The sequence below is a fragment of the Hypanus sabinus genome, chromosome 4 (genome assembly GCF_030144855.1).
Source record: "Hypanus sabinus isolate sHypSab1 chromosome 4, sHypSab1.hap1, whole genome shotgun sequence".
In the NCBI taxonomy this organism is placed as follows: domain Eukaryota; kingdom Metazoa; phylum Chordata; class Chondrichthyes; order Myliobatiformes; family Dasyatidae; genus Hypanus; species Hypanus sabinus.
Genome location: NC_082709.1, coordinates 84,761,882 through 84,789,510, shown reverse-complemented (window position 1 = coordinate 84,789,510; position 27,629 = coordinate 84,761,882). Strand labels below are relative to the sequence as shown.

The 27,629-nt window shown below is 44.2% G+C and overlaps 2 protein-coding genes across 12 annotated transcripts in view; one reads left to right on the top strand and one right to left on the bottom strand.

The window, feature by feature from the left end:
- The window catches only part of dnajb2 (DnaJ heat shock protein family (Hsp40) member B2), an 83,664-nt gene extending 69,147 nt beyond the window's left edge, over positions 1 to 14,517 (top strand). For 3 of the 7 annotated variants that reach the window (XM_059967594.1, XM_059967593.1, XM_059967592.1), the window contains one exon: positions 4,187 to 5,164. In XM_059967594.1, coding sequence (XP_059823577.1) covers positions 4,187 to 4,605 — 419 coding nt within the window. In that variant the 3' untranslated portion in view covers positions 4,606 to 5,164. Of the gene's footprint in view, positions 1 to 4,186; positions 5,165 to 9,268; positions 10,370 to 14,382 lie in introns of those variants that run through there. The other 4 variants (XM_059967598.1, XM_059967596.1, XM_059967595.1 and 1 more) reach the window with 4 other exon arrangements.
- The window catches only part of ptprna (protein tyrosine phosphatase receptor type Na), a 224,980-nt gene continuing 211,861 nt past the window's right edge, over positions 14,511 to 27,629 (bottom strand). For 3 of the 5 annotated variants that reach the window (XM_059967584.1, XM_059967587.1, XM_059967585.1), the window contains 3 exons: positions 25,969 to 26,032; positions 23,568 to 23,660; positions 14,511 to 17,306 (listed from right to left, as the gene is read on the bottom strand). In XM_059967584.1, the coding sequence (XP_059823567.1) occupies positions 17,235 to 17,306; positions 23,568 to 23,660; positions 25,969 to 26,032 (229 nt within the window). In that variant the 3' untranslated portion in view covers positions 14,511 to 17,234. Of the gene's footprint in view, positions 17,307 to 23,567; positions 23,661 to 25,967; positions 26,033 to 27,629 lie in introns of all 5 variants that reach the window. The other 2 variants (XM_059967586.1, XM_059967588.1) reach the window with 1 other exon arrangement.

Genomic DNA, 27,629 nt, shown 5'->3' with positions numbered 1-27,629 from the left:
CAAAGAGAAAAGTCCTAGCTCATTCAACCTATCCTCATAGAACACTGTCTGTAATCCAGGCAACATCCTGGTAAATCTCCTCTGCACCCTCCTTAAAGCTTCCACATCGAAAGTAGAAAGGTGATGTACCAGACATTTTTTCACCCCTAGAGTGGTGGGTGCCTGGAACAGGCTGCCAAGAGTGGTGGTGGTAGACTCAGTTACGATAGTGGCGTTTAACAGACTGTTAGGTGGACCCATGGAGGAACATACAGTAGATCATGTACACACAGAAACTATTTAGAACATAGAACATTACAACATGGTACAGGACCTTTGGGCCACAATGTTATATTGACCTTTTAACATATAAGACTATAAAACACAGGAGTAGAATTAAGCCATTCTGCCCATCAAGTCTGCTTTGCCTTTCAATCATAGCTGATTTATTTTTCCTCTCAACACCATTCTCTTGCCTTCTTCCTGTTTCCTTTGACCCCCTTACTGAATAAGAACCTATCAACCTCTGCTTTAAATATTAGATTAGATTAGATTCAACTTTATTGTCATTGTGCCGAGTACAGATACAAAGCAGTTGAAATGCAGTTAGCATCTAACCAGAAATGCAAAGAATAGTGTTATTTACAGAATAACTGAGAATAAAAAGTAAGTACTACAGCACACAAATATAAAGTACTGTGACAGTACGATATGGGTGCAATACCGCTCAGCGCTGTGATGTGAGGTTCAGCAGGGTCACAGCTTTTCACCCTGCCCAATGACTTGGCCTCCACAGCCATTGGTGGCAATGAATTCCATAGATTCATCACTCTCTGGCTAAAGAAATACTTCCTCATCTCTGTTCTTAAGGGACTTCCTTCTATTGTGAGGCTGTGTCTTGTATTCCTAGACTCTCCTAGTATTGGAAACATCCTCTCCATGTTCACTCTATCTAGGACTATTCTATTCGACACAGACATGAAGGGCCAGAGAGCCTGTTCCTGTGCTGTAGTTTCTCAGTGGGTTGATTGGTAAATATGCAGGATTTTTGCAATGTGGTGGGTCTTTATCCCATCTTGTGGGCAGGACTTCTGATGCAGAAAGGGTTGCTGTGAAGGTTGTCTACCTTGAAAGGTGTGGGTGGACGGTTAGATCCAGGGGTGGGACATCTTGAGGCTGAGACTTGGGAGCATGGTGCAGAGTGGGATCTGGCTAGCAGACGCTGTTGTTCTTCATTGGTCTGCCCTGTCCAGGTTTGTGTGGATAACTTCACTCATCACAACTCTGAAGTGAATCTACAACTTCCTGACACTGTAACTCATCTTCTCAGTGTTACATTTTTATTTGCACAATACATTGTCTTTTGTACATTGGTTATCTGTCAGTCTTTGTTGATCGACATTTTTCTGTGAATGGCTTGCGACTTTTATAAGTAACTTGGATGAGGAGAGTGGGTAAGTTTGCAGATGACATGAAAGTTGATGGAGTTATGGATAGTGTAGAAGGTTGTCATAGGTTACAACGGGACACTTATAGGATGCAGAGCTGAGCTGAGAAGTGGCAGAAAAGTGTGAAGTGATGCACTTTGGATGGTCAAATTTGAAGGCAGAATACAAGTTTTATGGCAGAGTTCTTACCAGTATAGACAAATAGAGGGATCTTGGGGTTCACATCCATAAACCCTCAAAATTGCCACATAAGTTGACGGGGTTGCTAAGAAATGTATGGTGTGCTGGCCTTCATTAGTTGGGAGATTGAGTTCAAGAATGGTGTAGCTCTATAAAACCTTGATTAGATTACACTTGGAATATTGACTCAGTTCTGGTTCCTTCATTACAGGATGGTTAAGATAGTAGGGAAGTTGTTTCCTCTGGTAGGTGAGACTAGAACTAGGGGACATTGCCTCAGGATTCAGGGAGAAGATTTAGGATGGAATGAGGAATTGTTTTTCCCTGAGAGTGGTGCATCTGTGGAATTCTCTGCCTAGGGAAGCTGTTGAGGCTTCTTCACTAAATATATTTAAGAAACAGTTGGATAGATTTTTACATAGTAGAGGAATTAAGGGTTATGGGGAAAAGGTAAGTAGATGGAGCTGAGTTTATGGACAGATCAGCCATAATGAATGATGGGGCAGGCTCGATGGGCCGGATGGCCTACTCTTGCTCCTATTTGTTATGTTCTTATGTGGAAGTTTTAGAGAGGTTGTAGAGGAGATCTACCAGGATGTTGCCTGGATTAGGGATCTTATCTTGTGTGTTGAGCAAGATGGGGCTTTCCTATCAGGAGAGAAAGAGTATGAGAGGGGATTCTGATAGAGGTGTATAAGATTATGAGAGGCATAGATTGAGTGGATAGCCAGAGACTTCTTCCCAGGGTGGAAATGTCTGATACAAGGAGGCATCATTTTAGGGTGATTGGAAGAAAGTATTGGGGTGGAGATGTGAGAGATATGTTTTCTACACAGCAAGACTTGGGTGTGTGGAATGTCCTACCAGAAGAGGTGGTAGAGGAAGATACATTAGGAACATTTAAGAAACTCTTAGATGGGCACAAGGATGATAGAGAAGTAGAGAGCCATGTAGGAGGAACACCATGGACAAAGTGCTCGTAGTGTGCTGTGATGTTCTATTTTCTATAATTTTCTGGTAAATTCTATCGTATTCCTCCAATTACCTTGTAAATGCCTGCAAGAAAATGAATAGTCCAGGCAGCATCCTGGTAAACAGGAGAAAATCTGCAGATGCTGGAAATCAAAGTAATATGCACAAAACGCTGAAGGAACTCAGCAAGCCAGGCAGCATCGATAGAAAAAAATAAACAGTCGACGTTTCAGGTCAAGAACCTGATGAATCTCCTCTTCGTCTTGTCAAAAGCTTCCACATCCTTCCTATAATGAGGTGACCAGAACACAACACAATATGCCAAGAATGGTGCAATAACGGTTTTGTAGAGCTGTAACATTACATCATGGCTCTTGAACTCAATCCCTGACTAATGGCCAACACACCTTCTAAACAGCCTCATTAACTTACACAGTCCAACAGTGTGAGATGAAAGGCTCGTACTGTGCTTTAATGTTCTATGTAACATACACACTCAGTGGCTACTTTAATTCCAGTAAGACTCACTCAGCGCAGAGGCTTCTGTGGGCCAACCAAAGATGTTATTGTCTTTTTCTAATCATATTTTTTACAATCGCAAGACCCTGCTGGACATTAGGAGCTTAAAGTACTGCAGGTCTGCCCGATCAGCAAGTTGCTCATTGGTGCAAAAACTGAAGGAGCTGGTCTTGGTGCGGGTCCTGCTGCTGCCTGCAACAGAGATGTGTCTGAGTCTGTGTGTGGATGTGGTGTGCAGTCTAGCAGTGAGAGATTGTCTTGGTCACGTTTCTTGTGATCGCAAGACCCTCTTGGACATCACTGCTGCGAGACTGGTTCACTGGTTAATCGGGAAGACCAGCGACAGGGGAGCTGTGTGGCCTTGAGCCATGGTGTCGCTTTTGTCAACCAGGCGGGGAGAGGCGTTGGAGGCGCGTGGTGTGGCAGCCAGGGTGGTGCAAGTGCCACCATGCAGTATTCACCCGGTGGAAGCAAACTGGATTGTTTTCATCTGCAGATAATTGCAACATTCATGGACTCAGGGATTTGGATTTTTTTTGTGTGTGGCTCTATTTTACTGCTGTCTTATCTGCTCTACCTGTGCCTTGTGCTGTGTGTGACTGTTGGTATTGTGTTTTGCACCTTGGCCCTAGAGTAACACTGTTTCACTTGGCGCTCACTAGATTTTGTTTGTTTTTGCACCTTTCTCTGTAAACCCCAGAGCAGAATTGTCCCAACCTGCGGTCCATGGACCATCAGTTAATGGTAGGAGTCCACAGCATAAAGAAGGTTGGGAACCCCTGTGATAAGAGACTGCTGTGCATGATAATCCCAAAATATCAGCAATTTCTGCGATACTCACACCACCCACTCTGGCGCCAACACTCATTCCATGATCAAAGTCACTTGGATCATATTTCTTCCCCATTCTGATGTTTGATCGGAACAACAATTGAACCTCTTGACCATGTCTGCATACCTTTCTGCATTGAGTTGCTGCCACATGACTGGCTGATTAGATATTTGTATTAACGGGCAGGTGTACAGGTGCACCTGATAAAGTGGCCTCTGAGTGCATGAGCTTTAATAAGTTTTCTTTTGACTTTGAGGTGTGGAAGACCAGATGGCTCTTGCTCTGGAGCTGAGCCGGCGGGAACAGCAGCAACTTCAGGGCGAGCCTTCACGAAGGGATCGCGTCCAGGACTCCATGGACCCACGCCTTGCCTATGGTTTTGCGGATGATGACGATGAGGAAGACGAGGCCCTCCAGCTGGCGATGGCCTACAGCCTGTCTGAGATGGAAGCCCAGGGGCGAGGAGCAGGTGGGAGCAGAGGGAGGGGAAGAAGACTCCGCCAGGCCCATGAGACCAGGAAAATGTCGGGGGGCAGAGATGATAATGCCAGTCCTGGGGGTGCAAGCCAGGCAGAACATGCCAGGGATGCAGGGGCATTGGCTGAGGCACCGCACTCCTCTACCGAGGAGGAGGCAGAGAAGAAAAAGAGCCATTGGAGGTGTCTCATTAGCTGAGTATTTGCCCTGTGTCCCCTTCCCCTGCCCAACACCCAGACTGCCAAAGCCTTGCTTATATGGACACAGAAAAATTGATCTATAATGTGAATAGGCCTTTGCTGCTTATCAACCTGCCCCCCCCCCCCCAGGATTTTGTTAATCTACATTAACACTCTCAAGATTAAAGATTCTAGAATCTAGATAGTTTATTGTCATTCTTCAGTTCACAAAAATAATGAAGGACTAAAATGATTGTTACTCTGGATGCAATGCAGCATAAAGAACAAAATAAAAACAATAGGTATAAATAGCTAATCTTGTATATTAATATTTATTGTATTCATGCTTATTCTATTTTTTAATGCTGCATCGGATCCAGAGAAACACTAATTTTGTGCTCCCTTGCACTTGCGTACTGAAGAGTGACAGTAAATGATGAATCTTGGATCTTGAGTGTTAATCTAAACTAAAATCCCAAGAGAAGTTTTGACTGAGTTGTTGCAGGATTTTTTTTTTAAGCCAAAGATAAAAGATTAACTTTATTTGTCACATGCACATCAAAACTTGGAAATATACAGTACGGTGAAATGCATCATTTGTGTCCACAGCAAACCCAGTCCAAAGATGTGTGTGTGGGGGGGGGGGGCAGCCTGCAAATGTTGCCACGCTTCCAATGCTAATGTAGAGTACCCACAGTTTTCTGACCCTAACCCGTATATCTTTCTGATATGGGAGCACACATAGGAAGCCCGCACATTCATGGGGAGAACTTACAATCTTTTGAGGCTTTAGCTCTTTGAGGCTTCAGTGAGGGGAGGTGAAAAGTTGTAGATTTTTTTTCAGTTTATTTATTGTTTCCTACTTTATAATTGTACTGTTCGAGCAGTAGGGATGCCAAGCAGGATAGTTGAATGCTCCTCTTGTAGAATATTGAAGACGGGGACCTCTGGTGTTCCTGACAACTTCACCTGCAGGAAATGCATCCAGCTGCAGCTTCTAATGCTCCATGTTAAGGAATTGAAGCTGGAAATGGATGACCTCTGGATCATTCGGGAGGCAGAGAGGGTGATAGATTGGACATATAGAGAGGTAGGTGCAGAACACAGGAAACTAGGTGACACTCAGGGGGGCGAAAGGGGTTAAACAGCCATTGCAATGTGCCACATGGCCATCCCCTTGTCAACGACAGGTATACCTACCATGTTGGCTGAGGGAATGACCTAACAGATGAAAGCCACAGCGGTCAGGTCTCTGTGGCTCAGAAGGGAAGTGGGAAGAAGAGGCGAGCTGTGGTGACAGGGTTTTCATTAGTTAGGGGAACAGAAAAGAGGTTTATGGATGAGGACGATTCCCAGATGGGTATGTTGCATCTCAGGTGCCAGGGTGTGGGACATCTCGGATCGAATCCTCAGCATTCTTAAGTGGGAGCGTGAGCGTGGTAGGTAGAGGGACAAGATTCTGCAAAGAGAATTCATGGAGTTAGGTTCTAAGTTAAAGGACAAGACTTCCAGGGTTGTGATCTCAGGATTACTACCCATGCTGCATGCTAGTAAGGCCAGAAACTGGAAGATCGTAGTTACACATGTAGATAAGGAATTGGTATAGGAGGGAGGGTGTCAGATTTTTGGATCTTTGGGCTGTCTTCCAGGGAAGTTGGGGCCTGTACAGAAGAGACTATTTGCACCTAAACTGGAGGGGGACTGATATCCTACTGGGAAGGTTTGCTAGTACTGCACAGGGGTGTTTAATCTAGAGTAGCAGTGGGATGGCAACCGGAGTGCTAGAACAGATAGTAGAGTGCTTGTGGAGACAGATGTTAATACCTCAAAACTGAAGCAAAAGGTTGAGCATGGTGGGTCTAATGTTCTGAGCTACATATATTTCAGTGCAACAAGTATTGCAGATGAGCTCAGGGCATGGATCAACACATGGAATTATTATATTATGACCATTATTGAGACTTGGTTACGGGAGGGACAAGACTGGCAGCTCAATATTCCAGCGTTCTGTTGATAGAGCAGTAGGGGTGACATTGCCACTCAAGGAAATTGTCACTGCAGTTCTTCGTCAGGGCAGACTGGAGAACTCATCTAGTGAGGCTTTATGGAAGGAACTGGGGGCTAAGAAAGGTATGACTACATTAATGAGGCTATGTTTTCAATCACCTAACAGTCCGTGGAATTTATGGAACAAATTTGTACAGAGATTGCAGACTAGTGTGAGAAACATGAGGTACATTGACCTTCATAAATCAATGTATTGAGCAAAGGAGTTGGGATGTTATCTTGAAGTTGTACAAGATATTGGTGAGACCTAATTTGGAGTATTGTGTGTAGTTTTGGGCACCTACCTACCGGAAAGATGTACGTTTTCTCTGTACTCCTTCAGTCTTTTTAACAAGGATGCTGGTGGGAGTGGAGACCTGAGGAATATAGGTTAGAATTTCAGTGCTTAGAATATTGATGTTTGAGGGGAGATGTTAGAAGTATGCAGAATTATGAAGGGTATAGAAGGGGTAAATGCAAGCAGGCTTTTTCCACTGAAGCTGGGTGAATCTACAACTAGAGGTCATGGGTTAAGGGTGAAAGGTGAAATGCTTACAGGGAACCTGAGGTGAACCTACTTCACTCAGAGGGTGGTGAGAGAGTGAGCTGCCAGTGGAAGTGCTGGATGCGATTTCCATTCAACATTGAGAAGCTTGGATGGGTTTGGATAGATTAGATGGGCAGAAGGGCCTGTTTCTATGCTGTAGTTTTTTATGACTCTCCATAAACCCCTTGCAGACAGTGGTGGGAATTGAACCCCGATTGCTGATGTTCTAAAGCATTATGCTAACTGTTATGCAACCATGCCGTCCCTGGCTTTTCAGAGTTTGCGTATTCAGCTCTTTGTGTCTGTAACTGGTGTGTGGTTGATTTTAAGAGTAAGGTCCTAGAAGTGATCCTCATTTCTAGGACCTTGATCTTAAAACCATCTGTGTAGAGGGAGGTTTATGTTTGTTGTCTGTCATGCACAATGGCAACAGGAAACCTGTGCAGTGATTTTAAACTGGAAAAGCTGTAGCACTGGGGCACTTCCACTCCCTTGACCTCAGAAGACCAGGCCCAGTGGTACAAGCAAGCATTACAAACTGGGCTCTTCCTTGGTTGCAATGGAGGAGCACGACGTCTTCTGTGCCTTGTCATGCCTTTCGCTCGCCACGGAGTGTAGCAGTACCCGGCCATTTGATCTCACCGTAGACTGCGTGCTGGGGCAGGCAGGTCCCTCACTCATCGGGATATGAGGCTGCTGGCTACCCTCACCTGGTTTAGCTTGCTTGTCGAAGCATTTTACTGGGGTGTGGCCGCTGTCGCATGCAAACAACTACTTGGAGCCACAAGTGAGAGCTGAGTGTCCGGGGGGACCAGAGGTGAGTGAGCTACCCCAGAGTGGACACAACAAGCCCCTTCACCAGAGGTACACCCCTTCCCCCACCACCCCCGAGGGAGGTTTACTCGACATCTAAGACCATAAGACATAAGAGCAGAACTGGGCCATGACTGCGCTGGCATTTCATCATGGCTGATTTGTTATCCCTCTCAACTCCATTCTCCTGCCTTCACCCCATAACCTTTGACACCCTCACTGATCAAGAACCTAACATCTCCACTTTAAATATATCTAATAACTTTGCCACCACATACTGTCCTTTCCTTGTGAGTGTGTGACAGGACAGTATAGAGGAAGCTTCACTGTGTGTCTGACACCAGGAGTTTGTGATGAGACAATGTAGAGGAATATTGACTGCATATCCAACCCTAGGAGTGTGTGATGGCACAGTGTAAAAGGAGTATCACTCTGTCTGACCTGGGGAGTGTGTGATGGGACAGTGTAAAGGAAGGTTGACTGTGTATCTAACCCTAGGAGTGTGTGATAGGACAGTGTAAAGGGAGTATCACTCTGTGTCTGACCCTGGGAGTGTGTGATGGGACAGTGTAAAGGGAGTATCACTCTGTGTCTGACCTGGGGAGTGTGTGATGGGACAGTGTAAAGGGAGTATCACTCTGTGTCTGACCTGGGGAGTGTGTGATGGGACAGTGTAAAGGGAGTATCACTCTGTGTCTGACCCTGGGAGTGTGTGATGGGACAGTGTAGAGGGAGCTTCACTCTGTGTCTGACCCTGGGAGTGTGTGATGGGACAGTGTAAAGGGAGTATCACTCTGTGTCTGACCCTGGGAGTGTGTGATGGGACAGTGTAAAGGGAGTATCACTCTGTGTCTGACCTGGGGAGTGTGTGATGGGACAGTGTAAAGGAAGGTTGACTGTGTATCTAACCCTAGGAGTGTGTGATGGGACAGTTTAGGGGGAGTATCACTCTCTGTCTGACCCTGGGAGTGTTGGTGGGATGGATTAAAGGGAGGTTTAGACTCTATCGAGCCCTTACTATGCATGCCTCCTGAGACAATGTGGGGCAAGTTTTACTTTATCTAACCTGTTCAGGTAGAGGTTGATGGGAGGAACTTTACCAACCCTATAATCTTCACATTTTGCATGGTGAAGACTATGTTACTCTCTGCTAAGTTATTAATTTGCACTGCACCTAACTTAGGTGGCAGAACTTAAACACCAGATGCACAGCTTAGTGAATTGTATTTCAAACCACAGCTTCTCCCACTCTCTCACTCTTTCCTCTCTTTATTAGACACAGAGTTCCAGGCTTATTCAGGGTGACTAGCAACAGTTAATTTCCAGCAGGTAATGCTTTCATTTCCTATATTATTAACATTTATTCAATTCATCCCTTGTTTATTGGCACTGATTGGTACGTATGTGTAACCATCTCACTTATCTCTTCCTTCACTGCTTGATGCCGTCCGATTTCACTCCCGAAACCTTCGCTAGGATTGGAAAACAAGTGTGGAAACTAACACAAACGAGGTGTAGTTGGAATACGGTGCTTGCGATGGCTGTCCAATCAGTATTGTAACACTCATTAAAATGTTGTCTCTCCGTCTACTTTTTATACAGGAGCACTTTAACTTGGAATGTATAAAGTTCGTTGTGTGTTTGAAAATTGGACAATTTGAAGTACACTATGTATGTGCTTTATTTACTGTTTAATGAAATATTCTGTTCTGAATTTTTGTCTTTTGATGCTTTGTGGAGGAGTGTGGTGTGATGGGTCAGTGTTTGTATTTTTTTCGTTTCTTGCCCTTTATAAGAATGTATGATTTTGCGTGTGTAGACTATTCTGCAATTAATTTAACCCTCCCCTCCCACATATCCCTCCATTTTTCTACCATCCATGTGCCTATCCAAAAGTTTCTTAAATGACTCTCATGCATCTGCCTCCACCACAACCACTGGCAGGGCATTGCACACATCGACCAATCTCTATGTAAAGAACTTGCCTCTGACATCTCCACTGTACTTTCCTCCAATTGCTTAAAAATTATGCCCCTCCAAATTAGCTGTTTCCACCCTGGAGAAGAAGTCTTTGCTGTCCACTCTATCTATGCCTCTTACCATCTTGTACACCTCTATCACTTCTCCTCTCATTCTTCTTCACTCCAAGGAGTGAGCTCGAGCTTACTCAACCTATCCCCATAAGACAACTCTCTAATCCAGGCAGCACCCTAGTAAATCTCCTCTGAACCCTCTCTTAAAGCTTCCAGAATTGCACATAATATTCCAAATGTTTAACCAGGGTTTTATAGAGGTGCAGCGTTACTTTGTGGCTCTTAAGCTCCATCCCCCAACTAGTGAAGGGCAACACGCCATATACCTTCATAACAACCCTCTCAACCTGCATGGCAACTTTGAGGATCTATGGAAGTGTTGTTCAGATTATCAGTCTTTTGAGCTTAATCAATAATTCTACTTCCACAACTCTTTCCTAATGGAAGAAATCCATCTGTTTTAAATAGATAGTTTCTTATTCTGAATTCTTAACTTGAAAGGCTTGCTGGCATTTCATAAGAGGAATTACCAAATAAACCTTGAGACAGAATTGTTCAAGTTGATGTTAGCTCAGATTTATGGATGCTTGGCTAAATCGGTAGGTTTTAGGAGGGGAGAGAGGGAGAGACAAATATGAGATCCTACAAATGCTAGAATCTGGAGCAACAAACAGTCTACTGGAGAAACTCAATGGGTTGAGCAGCATTTGTGAATGAAAGTGCATCGGGTTGAAATCCTGCAGCAGGAGAGAGACAGAGAGAGGGTCATTTGGGGAAAGTATGCAATTAGAATCTGAATTGGGTTTATCACTGACATGTCATGAAATTTTGTTTTTGCAGCAGCAGTACATACAAATTGATATAAATTAAAATAATATATTAAAAATAAATAAATTCATGCAAAAAGTGGATGAATTGGTGTTCATGGACCGTTCAGAAATTTAGTGGAGGGGAAGAAGCCATTCCTAAAACGTTGAGTACGCTTCTTTGGGCTCTTGTACCTAATCTGATGGTAGTAACAAGAAGAGGGCATGTCTTGGATGGTGGGGTCCTTTATGATGGATAATGCCTTCTTAGGGCATTGCCTTTTTAAGATATCCTTAATGACAAGGAAGCTAGTGCCCATAGAATTGACTGTGTGTGCTATTTCCTGCAGCTTTTTCTGACCCTGTGCAGAGTCCCTCCATACCAGACAGCAATACAGCTAGTTGGAATGTTCACCATGCCACTTCTGTAGAAACTCGTTAATGTTTGATGACATACCAAACCTCCTCAAACTCCTAATGAATGCCTTCTTCATTATTACATTAATATGTTGGGCAGAGGAAAGATCCTCTGAAATATTTACACTCAGGTACTTGAAGCTGCTCACTCTTTCCACTGCTGACCCTCTGAGGATTGATGTGTTCCCTGGACTTTCCCTTTCTGAAGTCTGGAATCAATTCCTTGGCCTTACTGACATTCAACAGGCTGATCTGTCTCACTCCTGCATCATCACCATCTGAGATTCTCCCGACATCAGTTGCATAATTGGCAAATTTATAAATGCAGTTTGAAATGTGCATCACCACACAGTTATGAATGTTGACAGAGTAGAGCAGCAGGTTAAGCATGCATCCTTGAGGTATACCTGTGTTGTGGAGTTTGAAACTGAAGCAACAACTACATCCAGGGATAATGAAAAGATCTGATTCAGAAGTGCAGATCAGGTAGGTAGCTGCCACCTTAACCTCTTTGGATTGGTTTTCTCCTGTGGCTTCCTGAGGCTTTAGTCAGTTCTTCATTTTTCCATCTTCTGATTTACACTTATTCCTTGGTCCAGGTATTCTCCAAATCTGTTAATTATGGTCTCGCCATGACCTTTATTTGATTTATCACTAGGAAGCTGCCATGTTTAGTACTCTGGCCCGTAATACCATAAAACATAGCAGAATTAGGCCATTCAGCCAGTTGAGTCTACTCCATCATGGCTGAGTTATTATCCCTCTCAACCCCATTCTCCACCCTTCTCCGTGTAATTTCAACACCATTACTAATCAAGAACCTATCAATCTTCGCTTTAAATACAGTATACCCATTGACCATGATGAGGTCTGTAATAGCAGGACTCTGGGCATAGAGAACATTGGGGGAGGTGAGGTGTGCTGCCAGCAGCCTTAGAGAACAATGCAACACAGATACAGGCCCTTCAGTCCAACCAGATCAAGCTGACCTTGGTGCCCACCCGGTCAGTCCCTGTGACAGCTCATTCCAAACACCACCCTCTGCATGAAAAAGTTGCCCCTCAGTTCCCTTTTAAATCTTGCCTCTCTAGCCCGAAACCTATGTTCCTCAGTTCTGGACTCCCCTATCCTGGGAAAAGACTGTACCATCCACCTTATCTATGCCTCTCATAATTTTAAACACTTCTCCAAGGTTACCTGCAAAATTCTGCAGGAACTGAGCAAGTCCTGCAGTACCTATGGAAGAGAATAAACAGTAAAGACTAATGAAGGGTCATTGTTTATTCCCCCTCATCTGCTGAGTTCCTCCAGCATTTTGTATGTGTTGCTCAAGATTTCCAGCATCTGCAAAATCTCGTTTTTAAGGTAGCCCCTCATTCTTGTGTTTCAAGGAATGAAGACCTAGCCTGGCTAATCTGACCCTATAATTCAAGCCCTCTTCTTCTAGCAACATCATTGTAAATCTTTTCTCCAGCTTAACCACATCCTTCCTATAACAGGGTGACCAAAACTGTACACAGTATTCCAAATGCCAACATCTTGAACGGTTACAACATCATATCCTCACCCCTATACTGATGAATCCTGACTGTTAAAAGGCCAGCATGCTAAATGCCTTTTCTGCCACTATGTTACCTGTGATACTGCTTTCAATGAACTATGCACATGTACTTCAAGGTTCCTCTATTCCTTGAGCATACCGTTCATTTGTCCATTGCTGGTTTGACTTTCCAAAATGCACCACCTCACAAGATCCATTTGCTGCTCCTTGACCCACTTCCCTAACTGATCAAGGGGATTGTCTCCCATTGGAAGCTGATGTAATGATGTTGGGGGGGGGGGAGGAGTGGATAGAGTTGGGGCAAGGTTGGATTTACTGTTCAATGGTGCTACTTCATTGTTTAATTGTCCTACTCTATATAGAGCATGGGGGCTTGAGAACAATGATAGAAGAACCATTAGAGTCGTAGAACACTACAGCACAGAAACAGGCTCTTCAGCCTATCCAGTCCAAGCTGAACTGTTATTCTGCTTAGTCCCATCACGCCTAAACCATAGCCCTTCAAATCTCTTAAATGTACAATCAAACCTGCACCCCACCACTTCCGCTGGCAGCTCATTCCACACTCTCACCGCCCTCTGAGTGAAGAGGTTCCCCTCAGATTCCCCTTAAATATTTCACCTTTAACCTATGATCTCCAGTTCTCATCTCACACAATTTCAATGGGAAAAGCCTGCTTGCATTTACCCCATGATTTCTCTCTGACTCTGTCTCATATGACTATAAATACTCCTCATAATTCTGTATACCTCTATCAAATCTCCTCTCATTCTCGTATGCTCTAGGGAATAAAGTCTCAACTTATTCAACCTGTATCTATAACTCAGGTCCTCAAGCCCTGGGGTCATCCTTGTAAGTTTTATCTGTACTCTTTCAGTCTTACTGAGATTTTCCTGTATATCTCTACATAGTTATAATCTCTTTGCAAATTGTTTGCCCTCATTGTAATTTGTTGTCAGAAAATTTGCCATAAGTGCACTGGTCTCCTTAGAACATAGAACAGTTCAGGCCCTTTGCCCCTGATGTTGTGCCAGCCGTTTAACCTACTCTAAGATCAATCTAACCCTTCCTCCCACACAGTCCTCCATTTTTCTATCATGCATCCATGTAGATTGGGGAACTGCATTGCTGAGTACCTTTGCTCTGTCCAGAAGGGGTGGGATTTCCTGGTGGCCACCAATTTGGTAATTTCTACCCCTCCACCTTCTCTTTATCTATTCCCCATTTGGCTCCCCTTTTACCCCTTGTGTGCACCTGAGTTTTACCTTCCTCCACTGTCCCTGCTCTTTCTTTTCCTAACATTGTCCACTCTCATCTAATTCCTCCTATTACAACCCTTCACCCCTTCCACTTATCCCTCCCAGCTTTTTACTTCCCCCTCACCTATCCCATTAAATTGTACTCCTCCCCATACCCCACCACTTTCCTATTTTGGCTTATTTCCCCTTCTATTTCTGATGGGGTCTTAACCATTTAATTCTCCTCTGTAGATGCTGCCTGATCTGCTGAGTTTCTCCTGATATCCAACATCTGTGGAATCTTTTGTGTTTATAATTTGCTTCTCCAAATACAGATTGTTCACCTGGAAAGGACCTCCTTGTGTCCCATTCACCAGCTCTCTCGCCTAACTCTGTGAGCGAGCTTTTAATTCTCATCGTGAGAAGGAACAGAGACCCATGAAGGACACGAGAGACTTTCATCTGCAGTTTGCACAGACTTCACAAACAACTTTATTCACATCAAAATACAAAATTAAATTTAAATTTTTTTTAGAAATTTTCTCTGAAGCTTTGGAATGAGATACTGCACTGGAGAAGATTGGTCTCAAGCTTGGGACGTCACAAAGCAGCAGGATATTTATATCACGTTTTATTTTTCTCTCCCCCATACACACACAGATTAACACATCAGTCTCATGGGCTTGAACTTTAACCCAGCAAGTGCTGAAACTGACTTGGATGCATGTTAGTTGCAACACCCATTTTGGAAGATGCATGGGATTCCCTTCGTACCCTCCTGCCCTCATCCTGTACAAAGCTGAGGATGCAGATAGGTGGTGCCTGCCTTTGGTGTCTTTTACTGAAGCGTCATGGTCCCGTTAGCCTGACTGTCGTGGGGAGGGAGCCTGTTGTTGGCAGTTCTGTACAAGGGATGGACCAAAGTAGACAGAGAAAGAGAGGAGAAATTCTCCGCCATAGGATCCACTGGAACTGTCTCACAAATCCGAAAAGGTCTTGTTATGAGTGCAAAGGTTCAAGTGTGTGTTTAATATATTTAAAAGAATTGATTAAAAATTATGTTCTCTGGTGTTGGTGTTACAGCTAAACATCTCACAATCTGACTGGTGTCAAGTTCTGAAACTATTAAAACTATGGTGGAAATAAATAGTGTGCGGATCAATCAGTTGAAGCGTGTAACAGTTGTAAGGTGCAATTTAATCCAGTTTGGCTGATGGAAAGCTTGGTAGGGAGGGGCTGATTGTACACTTGACACCATTTCACACTCATTGATGGATCAGGATGATGTCTTTTTGCCCAACCTGGGGAATTCCAGCTACACAGTGCCCAAAAAAATAACACCATCTCAAGACATCAAACACTGGAAAACTTGCAAGTTGCTTGAAATTTGCACTAGGAACAAAAAAAAGTTTTAAAAATGCACAGCTAGTAAGGCAGCTTCTGTGGAGAGAGAGAGAGAAAGAGAAGGTTGAAGACCTTTAGAACTGGTCAAAAGTCATCGACATGAAATGTTAACTCTTTTTATCACTCCACAGAAGCTGACTGCCGAGTTTCACTTGCAATTTGTGCCTTTATCTTTTGTTTCTATAATGACACAGAAAGAAGCCACTCAGCTCTCTGGCCCCATGACAGCCGTAAGTGATAATCCCATGGATATCACTTACCTCGGTAGATACTTACCTTCAACTCTGCAACTTACTCTTTCTCTCTCCTCTTGCTACCCTCCTCCCTCTTTCTTTCTCACTCCATTTTTCTTTATCTTTCACATTTGTTTACCCTTTCCCTCTCTGCCCCCTATGTCAAAGTCCCACTTTTCAATTTTTTTCTGTCTCTAACCTAAACCAGAGACAATTTAGAGCCAATTCACCCACGTGCCTTCCTTTGGAAAGTAGGAGGAAGTCCACATGGTCACAGAGAGATGATATAAACCCCACAAGTTAGGATCCGAGGTCAGGATTGAATTGAGGTAGCAGCAGGAACTGGAATACTCCACTGCCTGAATCTTACATGCAAGTCCCTCTGTACAAAGTCTGCTTCAATCCTTTCATTCTAGCAGGAGAGATGTACAAGTGGTTGGCATAACCACTGTCACCAGCCAGACACATAATGCTGAAGGAACTCAGCAGGACAGTCAAGATCTAGGGAGAGGAATAAACAGTTGACATTTTGGGCTGTGACCTTCCAACTTAGTAATTTTCCCCCTCCACCCTCTTTTTTCCATTCCCTATTTTGGTTGCCCTCTCACCCCTTCCCATCCCTTCCCTCTAGTTCCCCTCCTCCTTCCCTTTCTTCCATGATCCACTTTCCTCTCCAGTCAGATCCCTTCTTTTTCAGCCCTTTACCTCTTCCACCTATCACTGCCCAGCTTCATTCTTCAGCCACCCACCCACCTTCCTCCTCACCTATCACCTGCCAGCTTACCCTACCTTCTTATTCTGGCTTCAGCCGCCTTTCTTTCCAATCCTGAATAAGGGTCTCGGTCCGAAATATCGACTGTTTATTCCCCTCCATTGATGTTAGCTGAGTTGTTGAGTTGCTCTGGCATTTTGTGTGTGTATCTCTGGATTTCCAGCATCTGCATAATGTTCAAAATCTAATGAGTTGAATTCGATCTGATTTTTACCTAACTCCAGTGGCCCATCTAAAGGTTCCCTCTCCGATTCTGGGTACTAGTCTGTTCAAGATTTCCAGCATCTGCAGAAGCTCTTGTATTTATAATGTCACCAGCTATCCTCAGCCTCACTCTTCCCTCTGAACATGTTGATATTCACAGGTGCACAGGGTCTTCAGCCAGAGTGGAGTGCTGTCTCATCTGGCTTTGCACACAGTTTTATCTTCGGCCAAGAGAGGAGCTGGGGTTTCCAGAGGGATAGATTCTGTGAAATTCTACTGGGGGGGGGGGGGGAGGAAGGAGTAGGGAGTGGCCAGGGTCTAACCTACTGCCAGGAGTTGAGTGACCCACCAACCAGTGGGAAGCACCCTTAATGAAGTCTCAGCTCATCACATGCTGGGAGGACACAAACTCTTCACGGGAAGCGGACGTCTCTGCACAGGTGGCGTTTCTGCTGATGGACACAAAAGGGGTAGGGAGGACACAGAAGGTGGCACACAGGCGGCGATTTGGGGAGATGGAGGAGGACAAAGCAGCTGCAGCTTGTGGGCCAGGCAGTTTGGGGTTGCAGCAAGTTCACTGGGGCAGTGCCTTTAAGATGGCATTGACTTCCTCTGCTACGGCGGTCAAGGCGAACTCGAACTGGTCCTGGTTTCAAAAACAAAGTGTGGCCTTGTTAGAAAGTCAAGCATTTTCTGTGCCCGCATTTTCAATTTATTTTTCCCTGACTATATTACAGTTCAAAGTCTGGAGGTTATGTAGGGAGAATTTAAAGTTGTGTGAGTGTTGCTACTCTAAAGGTAGTCACAGTAAAACTGAACCAACAAAGTGAAATTGCTTTGATAGTCAGAAAGCCTAGATCCAAGATGGCTAGGACTGTGGTTGGTGGGGGGTAAAGACCTACTGATGTATCGATCTGGATAGAGCGGACATGGAGGGGTTTTTAGGAGAGTAGTTTTTAGGGTTAGTAGGAGAGTGTAGGATCTGAGGATACAGCCTCTAGATAAAGGAATCTTTACTGGTTTGTTAATGTCATGTGTACCAAGATACAATGAAAAGCTTAGCTTGCAAACTGTTCATACAGATCAAATCATTATATAGTGTATCAGGTTAGTACACAGTAAAACAATGATAGAACAAGATGATAAGAGGCATAGATTGAGTGGATAGTCAGAGACTTTTTCCCCAGGACTGAACTGGTTAATTTGAGGGAGCATAATTTTAAGGCGATTGGAGGAAAGTATGGGGGGGGGTGATGTCAGAGGCAGGTTTTTGACAGAGTGGTGGGTGTGTGGAATGGCCTGCCAGGGGTGGTATTAGAGGCAGATAATTAGGGATAGTTAAGAGACCCTTGGGTAGGCACACGGATGATGGGAAACTGGAGGGCTATGTGGCAGGGAAGGGCTAGATTCTTCATGTAGTTAAAAGGTCAGCACAGCATTGTGGGCTGAAGGTTCTATAATGTGCTGTATAGTTATAAGACCATACAATGTAAGAGCAGGTTTAGGCCATTTAGTTCATCGAGTCTGCTCTGCAATTCCATAATGGGTGATTTATTATCCCTCTCAACCTCAATTCTTCAATCCTTCTCAAGTACTATCAGTTTAAATAAGAAGATTGGAGAATTTTAAGGAAAGAGAAGAGTAGGACTAATCTTTTTTTTAAAGGAGCTGCAAAGAATTGCTTCTCTACAGGTTACCGCATGATCTGCTGTTAGTGGGCTTGGATCAAGGTGTGGAGCTGGTGGTGATGGTCAGGACTTCACCTCCTAAAGGTGAGGGGGTGGGTGGGGGTTGAATTCAATGGCTCAGTTAGTTCCCCTCGCTGAACGTTTACCAACGGGGCAGATCCACCTACTGTGGCTCAAACCACAAGTATTGTGTTCGGTTCTGGTCACCTCATAGGCAGGATGTGGAAACTTCAGGGAGGATGCAAAGATTTACCAGAATACTGTCTGGATTAGAGACCATGTCGTATGGGGAAAGGTTGAGCGAGTCCAGGCTTCTCTAGTTGGAGTCAAGGAGAATGAGAGGTGATGACAGAAATGTACAAAATGAGAGTGGATTGCAGAGGCAGTTTCTCAGAGTAGAAATAGTTAACATGAGAGGACATAATTTTAAGGTGATTGGAGGAAAGCATAGACAGAATTTCAGAGGTGTTTAGAGGGTGTGTAGAACATGCTGCCAGGGATGGTGATAAAGGCAGATACATTGGGAAGATTTAGGAGACTCTTGGATCCAGTGGCCTAATCGTATCGACAGTGGAGGTTCCACACAGGAAGGGGCGAGTAATTTAAAAAGTAACATTCACGGGCTTTTGGCTTTTTCTGATGGCCCAAATCATATTGCGATTTGTTAGTGAGGGCAAATAAAAATAAGGTAGGGACATTGGAACAACAATGGACCAGTGTGGAGAATTTGCATCAACAGACTTGGGTGAGGTAAGATTCTTTTTCATTCTTCATCAGTTAGTGAGAATGGCTCCGGGGATGTGTTGTGTACTTTGTGTAAATTCTGGGAGACCTCCAGCATCCCGGATAACCACATCTGTATCAGATGCACCAAGCTGCAGCTTGGTGACGCAGCTCATACATGAAAACTCGGAGGTGATAAATAGGAGCTACAGGAAGGTAGTCACCCCTAAATTGCAGGAGGCAGGTATCTGGGTGATTGATAGGAGAGAGAAAGGAAATGGGCAGCCAGTACAGAGTACTCCTGTGGCCGCTCCCCTTAATAAGTATAAGTCTTTGGATACTGTTGTGGGGATGACCTACTAGGGGGAATCACAGCGACTGGGTTTCTGACACTGAGTCTGTTGCTGTAGCTCAGAACAGAAGGGGAGAAGAGGACTGCAGTGCTGATGGGAGGTACCACAGTTAGAGGAGTAGACACGAGATTCTGTGGAGGTGAAAGAAACACCCTATGGTCTGTTGCCTCCCAGGTGCCAGGGTCAGGGGCACCTCAGATAGAATTTTTAATCAATTCTTTTAAATCCATCTGAACCTGAGGGAGACCAATGTTCTTACAGGCAGGTTTGCTAGGGGATGGTTTAAACTAATTTGGTAAGGGGATGGGAACCGGAGTGATGGGACCGAGAGTGGGCAGTTGGGATACAAACAGATGCAGTATAGTGAGACTGTCAGGAGAGACAGGCAGATGATAGGGCAAAATTGCATTCCATGGGATGAGGACAAAATCGAAAAGGGTAATGAATACAAGACTGAAGATTGGTTATAATTGAATGCAATAGTATATGGGGTAAGATAGATGATCTTGTAGCGCAGTTAGAAATTGGCAGGTATGATGTTGTGGGCATCTCGGAGTCATGGCTGAAAGATGATCATAGCTGGGAGCTTAACATTCAAGGATATTGGAAGGACAGGCAAGTAGGCAGAGGGGCTGGTAAAAATGAAATCAAATCCTTAGAAAGCGGTGACAAAGGATCAGAAGATATAGAATCCTTGTGGGTAGAGTTTAAAAAAAATGCAAGGGTCAAAAGATCCTGATGGGAGTTAAATACAGGACTCCAAAAAGTAGCAATTCACCCTGAAATTTGAGAGGGAAATGCTAAAGTAAGATGTATCAATATTACAGAGGTGTAAAGGGAATTACAGAGGCATGAGAGAGGTGCTGGTCAAAGTTGATTGAAAGGGGAAGAGGAGCCAAAAAAAAAACAGTGGGTGGATTAGAATCCTTCCAATAAAACAAAATAGCTCTCCAGCCAATAAAGTTGAAACAGCTATCATACGTTGAGCGGAAGCAGGAACATTTCCTGCTTCCTTCGGAGTGATCCCAAAGATTGCCGTAAGTGAGTTAGGTTGTAGGTCCAAACCTACAACTTTGAATAACATTCTAAAAACATCTCTCCAAAAATTAACTTCATACAAGACCAAAACATATGAGTTAAGGTAGCCACCTCAGCATTACATCACGGGTGGGATTTATATTAGAAAAATATGTGGCAGTTTATCTTTTGACATATGTGCCCTGTGCACTACCTTGAACTGAGTGACGGGCGCAGATAGAGGAGTTGTTAACTAAATGATAGATTTTATTCCATTGATCATCTGAAAGTGACTCCTTAAGTTCCAATTCCCAAGCACGTTTAACCTTATCATTAGACATCATTCGTAAATTCATGAGCCGTTTATATATAATGATAGCATCTATCATATTTGGTAAATGAGCAAATGGATAATTTGGTAACAAATCTCGTAGAAAATTCCTAACTTCCATAAAGAAGATACATCCCAAAGAAGCAGTAGTATTCTAAAGTCAAGATGATTCAACCGTTGCTAACAAGGAAAGTCAAAGACAACATAACAGCAAAATTCCATTATGTCGTGTTTAAGCTTGGAGAAAATTAGAAGTTGGATGTTTGATACATCTTTTAAGTTTGAGCAAACCTGCTAACCTTTCATTCAATCTTTTCATATGATTTAATTTTTCTTTTTTTTTACTTTTTTTTAGGTAATCTTTTTTTTGTTTTCCGTGAAGTTTCAGATTTGACCAGAAGGATTTTTTCCCTTTTTTTTGTAACTATATCCTCAAATGGACTGCCCGGTCATTTTTTTGTTTTAGGTTAGTTTAGTGGTATTTTTTCTTTTCAATAATAGAAATTTTGAGTCTTTTTTTTATGAATTGTCAAGAGGAGTTGTAGAGATCAGACCACTGGAAAATGATACTGTAGATGTAGTAATGGGGACAAAGAAATGGTGGATGAACTGAATAATTATTTTGCATCAATCATCACTGTGGAAGATAGTAGCACTGTGCCAGAAATTCAAGAGTGTCAGGGGGTGGAAGAGAGTGCAGCTATTGTTATTGAGAAGGTGCTTGGGAAGGTAGTTAAGTCACCTGGACCAGATGGACTACACCCAGGGTTCTGAAAGGAAGCTGAAGAGATTGTGGAGGTATTAACAATGATCTTACAAGAAACACTAGATTCTGGCATGGTTTTCAGAGGACTAGAAGATTGTAAATGTCACTCCACTCATCAGGAAGGGAGAGCAGCAGAAGAAAGAAAATTTTAGGCCAGTTAGCCTCACCTCAGTGGTTGGGAAGGTGTTGGTGTTGATCGTTAAGGAGGAGACCTCAGGGCACTTGAAGGCTCATGATAAAATAGGCCAAAGTCATCATGGTTTTTTTAAGGGAAAATCTTGCCTGACAAAACTGTTGGAAATTTTTAAGGAAATAACAAGTAGCATATAAAAAAGATTTATTATCCCTCTCAACCCCCTTTTTTGCCGTTTATATGTAACCTTGGATAATACCAGTGGTATTGTTTTATCTTACTGAACAGTCCCCTGGTACGATAAGCTAGAATTGTGATCTCAGTCTACCTGGTTAGGGCCTTGCACTGCTCTTTTTTCTGTAGCTGTAGCTATGTTCAAGACTAAAGTTTAGTTTTATTTGTCACATGAGGAAATAACAAGCAGGAGATGCAGTACAGGAGGCTGCTTAATGAGAAAAAGAGCCCATGGTATTACTTGAAAGATACTGGCATGGATAGAGCATTGGCTGAATGGCAGGAGGCAAAGAGTGGAAATAAAGGGTGTCATTTCTGGTTGGCTGTTGGTGACTAGTGGTGTTCCACAGGGGTCTGTGTTGGGACCGCTTATTTTTATGTTATATGCCAATGATTTGGATGATGGACCAAAGTTGTGACCAAGTTTGTGGATGATAGGAAAATGGATGGAGGGGCAGGTAGTGTTGAGGAAGCAGGGAGTCTGTTGAAGGACTTAGACAAATTGGAAGAAGTGGTAGATGGAATACAGTATAGAGAAGTGTATGATGGTGCACTTTGATAGAAAAAAGGAAAACATAGAATATTTTCTAAGCAGGGAGAAAAGAGATTTGGGAGTCCTCGTGCAGGAGTCCCTAAAGGTTTACTTGCAGGTTGAGTTGGTGGGGAGGAAGGCAAATGTCATGTTAGCTTTCCTTTCTAGAGGACTGGAATATAAAAGTAAGGAGTAATGCCGAGGCTTCATAAAACATGGTTGATGCCTCAGTTGAAGTACTGTGAGCAGTTTTGGGCCACCTATCTAAGAAAGGATGAGATGGCATTGGAGAGGATTTAGCGGAGATTCACAGGGACAATTACAAGCATGAAAGAGTTATTAAATGACACTGGGTCCGTACTTGCTGGAATCTACAAGAATGAGGTGGGATTTCTTTGAAACTATCGAATATTGAAAGGCCCAGAGACAGTGGATGTGGAGAGGATATTTCCTATATTTAGGAGGTCTAGAACCAGAGGGCACAGCCTCAGAATTGGGGGACAACCATTTAGAATAAAGATGAGGAGGAATTTATTTAGCCAGAGGGTGGTGATTCTGTGGAATTTGTTGCCAGAGGTGGTTCTGGAGGTCAAGTCATTGGGTATATTTAAGGTGGAGGTTGATAGATTCTTGATTAGTCATGGCGCAAAAAGTTACAGGGGGTATGTGTGGTGAACTACATATACCTGTCTGGACACGCCCCCCCCCCCCCCCCCCCCCCGCTGACTGCTCCTGTGGCTTCTCCCACTAACCCCGGTATAAAGGCGATTGGGGCCTGAGCCCTGCCTCTCAGTCTCCAGGATGTAGTGTGGTGGTCAATTGCTGCTTGTTCTTTCTTCCAGTCAATAAAAGCCGATATCTCTCCTCACATCTCAGAGAGTTATTGATGGTGCATCAGTATGCAGGAGAATGGGATTGAGAGAGAAAATAAGATCAGCCATGATGAAATGGCAGAACTACTAGATGGGCTGAATGGCCTAATTCTGCTCCTATGTCTTATGGCCTTACAGATAGATGCATGGATGAAAGAAAAATAGAGGGCCATGCAGGAGGAGGGAAGGATTCGATAAGGTCATGAGTCGTAGGGCGTGTGCTGTTCTATGTTATATAAAGCAATCCAGAAGTTGTACCTTGGTGCAGACCATCCCTGGCCGCTGATCTCGTATGTGCTCCAGAGTGGCCGCAATGTCTATCTCCTTCACACCTGGAGCACGGTGCACATCCACATGAAAGAAACACAGTAAAGATGTGGATCAGAGTGATAATACAACAGAAGCTTAACACGAGTGACCAGACCCAAGCGAGCATTGAGAAAAGCCAACGGAAATGAAAGTGATTGCAGAACATCAGTTGATTAGTGGTGCAGGGTTACGTTGATAGCTAGAATTAACTCTATACAGTAGACATTTCTCCCTACTGAGCTACTTCACCACTGTTAGAACATGAGCATCTATCCACAATATTGAAGATTAATCAGGTATGGAGTCATAAGAGTATCACGGCACAGAATCTGGCCCTTCAGCCCATCTACATGCTGAACCATTTTTATGCCTTCCCAACTACTTGGTCCTGGACCATATCCCTGCAACTCCTCTCATCCATGTACCTATCCAAACTTTTCTTAAATGTTGCAATCAAACCCGCATCTACCACTTTTGCTGGTCATTCCACTCTCACACCATCATCTGAGTGAAGATGCCACGAGAAAGCAGCATCCACTTTCAAGAAATCCCTCCATCCAGACCACGTTCTCTTCTCCAGACCATCGGGCAGGAGGTACAGGAGCCTTAAGTCCCACACCACCAGCTTCAGGAACAGTTATTACCCTCCAACCATCAAGCTCCAGAACCAGCGTGGATACCTTAGCTCATCTCAACACTGACCTGATTCCACCACTTACAGACTCACTTTCAAGAACCCTACAACTCATGTTCTTGCTATTTATTGTTATGTGCACAATTTGTCTTCTTTAGCACAGTGGTTGTTTATGTAGTTTTCCATAAATTCTACTGTATTTCTTTATTTTCCTGTGAATGTCTGAAAGGAAATGAATCTAATTTATTATGATGACATTAATAAATTGTGTCTTTGATTTATTCCCACTCAGTTTTTCACAAGGCTACAAACTGACTTCCCCCAACATCATGAGCTCTTATCCACTTGCTTTCTCAAGATCCAGCCACACCCTATCAATAGGTTTCAATCTACTGCAACACACACAAAACACCAGAGGAACTCAGCAGGTCAGGTAGCATCTATGGAGGGAAATAAACAGTCCTTCTTCAGAAGACTATTAACTCTGTTACATTCTCCAAGAACTTTAGCAAAATTTGGTGTAAACATCTGCTTTATCTTTTAAACTTTAATTCTAATCTGCAAATCTTCAAGGTCAGACTCAATGAAGCTCCCTCCACACCATCCCATCACACTCTCCTGTGGTCAGACACAGAGAGAAGCTCCCTCTACACCGTCCCATCACAGACTCCTGTGGTCAGACACAGAGTGAAGCTCCCTCTTCTCTGTCCCATCACACACTCCCGGGGTCAGACACAGAGTGAAGCTCCCTCTACATTGTCTCATCACACACTCCCGGGATAAGATACAGAGTGAATCTCCCTCTACACTGTCCCATCACACACTCCCAGGGTCAGACACAGAGTGAAGCTCCCTCTACACTGTCCCATCACACACTCCCAGGGTCAGACACAGAGTGACTCTCCCTCTACACTGTCCCATCACACACTCCCAGGGTCAGACACAGAGTGAAGCTCCCTCTACATCGTCCCATCACACAATCCCAGGGTCAGACACAGAGTGAAGCTCCCTCTACACTGTCCCATCACACACTCCCTGGGTCAGACACAGAGTGACTCTCCCTCTACATTGTCTCATCATACACTCCCGGGATAAGATACAGAGTGAAGCTCCCTCTACACTGTCCCATCACACACTCCCAGGGTCAGACACAGAGTGAAGCTCCCTCTACACTGTCCCATCACACACTCCCAGGGTCACACACAGAGTGAAGCTCCCTCTACACTGTCCCATCACACACTCCCAGGGTCAGACACAGAGTGAAGCTCCCTCTACACCATCTTATCACACACTCTTGGGGTCAGACACAGAGAGAAGCTCCCTCTACACTGTCCCATCACACACTCCCGGGGTCAGATACAGAGTGAAGCTCCCTCTACACTGTCCCATCACACACTCCCGGGGTCAGACACAGAGTGAAGCTCCCTCTACACCATCTTATCACACACTCTTGGGGTCAGACACAGAGAGAAGCTCCCTCTACACTGTCCCATCACAGACTCCTGTGGTCAGACACAGAATGAAGCTCCCTCTACCCTGTCCCATCACACAGTTCCGGGGAAAGGGCGGGATGCCTATAATGGTTCCCTGTGATGCTTCAGGAAGTGGATGCTGCTCTTCCCACCTTCTTGAACTGGGTGATTTCTGGCCTAATTTGCGATGGCACTGAGTAATAGAACTGGGACAGTTAAAGGCCAAATCCTCCCAGCATTTACCTTTTGACATTCTGTTGAGAACCATGTCGATTAAAGTGTAGGTTCCAGTTCTTCCTGCGCCGTCACTGCAGAACAAAGAGAGCTGAGTTAATCGCACACTCAACAGAGGTCAAGTTTAGGAATGTTTTCAGTGGCCCAAAGCAAGACCCATGTGAAACCCATCATGGCACTGTACTGAACACATCCAATTGGCTTTTAAAGCAGAGGAGAAAAATTAAACCAATTGGATAACAAGCTCATGTTGTAGCTGGCTATGTGATGTGTTAGGAGGTAAGTGGACCATTAGACATAAACCTTTAGGAAAGAGACCACCTAGGGAGGGTTGGAGAAAACTATTGAGGAGGTCTGGACTCGTAGTGGGGAATACAGACGGTCCAGTGGGCTTGCTAGCACAATTCTCTCTGATTTGATTTGATACAACCGATGCATTTCACTATACGTTCTGATGTACGTATGACAAAGATAATCTAATCTTGTGAAGCAGGAGGGACAGAATTGTGGGAAGGTTAAACACATTCAAGATGCTGGAGTGGGTCAGGCAGCACCTGTGGAGGGAATGAACAATGTTTCGGGTCAAGACCCTTCATCTGGACTGGAAAAGAAAGGAGTGGAGCCAAATGCAGAATTAGCAGGTGGGGGGGGGGGAGGAGGAGGAGGAGTACAAAATGATAGGTGAGACGAGGTGAGGGGGAAGGTAAGTGGGTGCGGGAAGGGATGGATGAAGTGAGAAGCTGGGAGGTGATAGGTGGAAGAGATAAAGGGCTGAAGAGGAAGGAAACATAGAAGAGAATTGTAGACCATGGAGAAGGGAATCAGAAGGAGGTGATGAGTATGTCATGAGGACAGGGGAGGGGAAGAGAAAGGGTGAGAGGGCTACCAGAACCAGGAAAAACAAGAAAAGGCAGGTATTGAAACAGAGAGAAATGGTTATCAGAAGTTTGAGATCAGGTTGAAATGGGTGGCCACTGGGAAATACCACCTTTTGCAGTGAACAGAGTGAAGGTGCTTGCCGAAGAGCACCCGCAAAGTACGTTGGGTCTCACCGATGTAGAGAGGCCACACTGGGTGCACTGGATATGGCAGATGACCCTGACACTCTTGCAAATGAAGTGTTGCCTCACCTGGAAGGATTACTTGGGACCCTGAATGGTGGTGAGGGAGGAGGTGAATGGTATGGTGTAGCACTTCCACTGCTTGCAGTGATAATTGTCAGGAGGGAGATTAGTAGGGAGGGATGAGGGAGTCACATAGAGAGTGATCCCTGCAGAAAGTTACTGGAGGGGTGGGGGCAAAGGCGAGAAAGATGTGCCTGGTGGTAGGATGTCACTGAAACTGGCGGAATTTGCGGAGAATGACACGCTGAATGTGGAGGCTCATGGCGCCTCTCTGACATTTTCTTCAGCTAAACCTGTAGCTCTAACTGAACACGACAGGAGAAAGCCATTCAGCCCATTTAGACTATCCCACTGTTTAATAAGATCACGCATGAGCTTCGACCTAATAATACAGACCCACTTAAAAATGGTTTGTTAATAAAAATCTATCAATCACAGATTTAAAGATAATCACCTGGTATCGATTTACCCTTCACTTTATAGAAGTCCATTTGTCACCAAAGTTTTGGTACTTTGCTAACTTCCCTCCAAATTCCAATGTTTGACA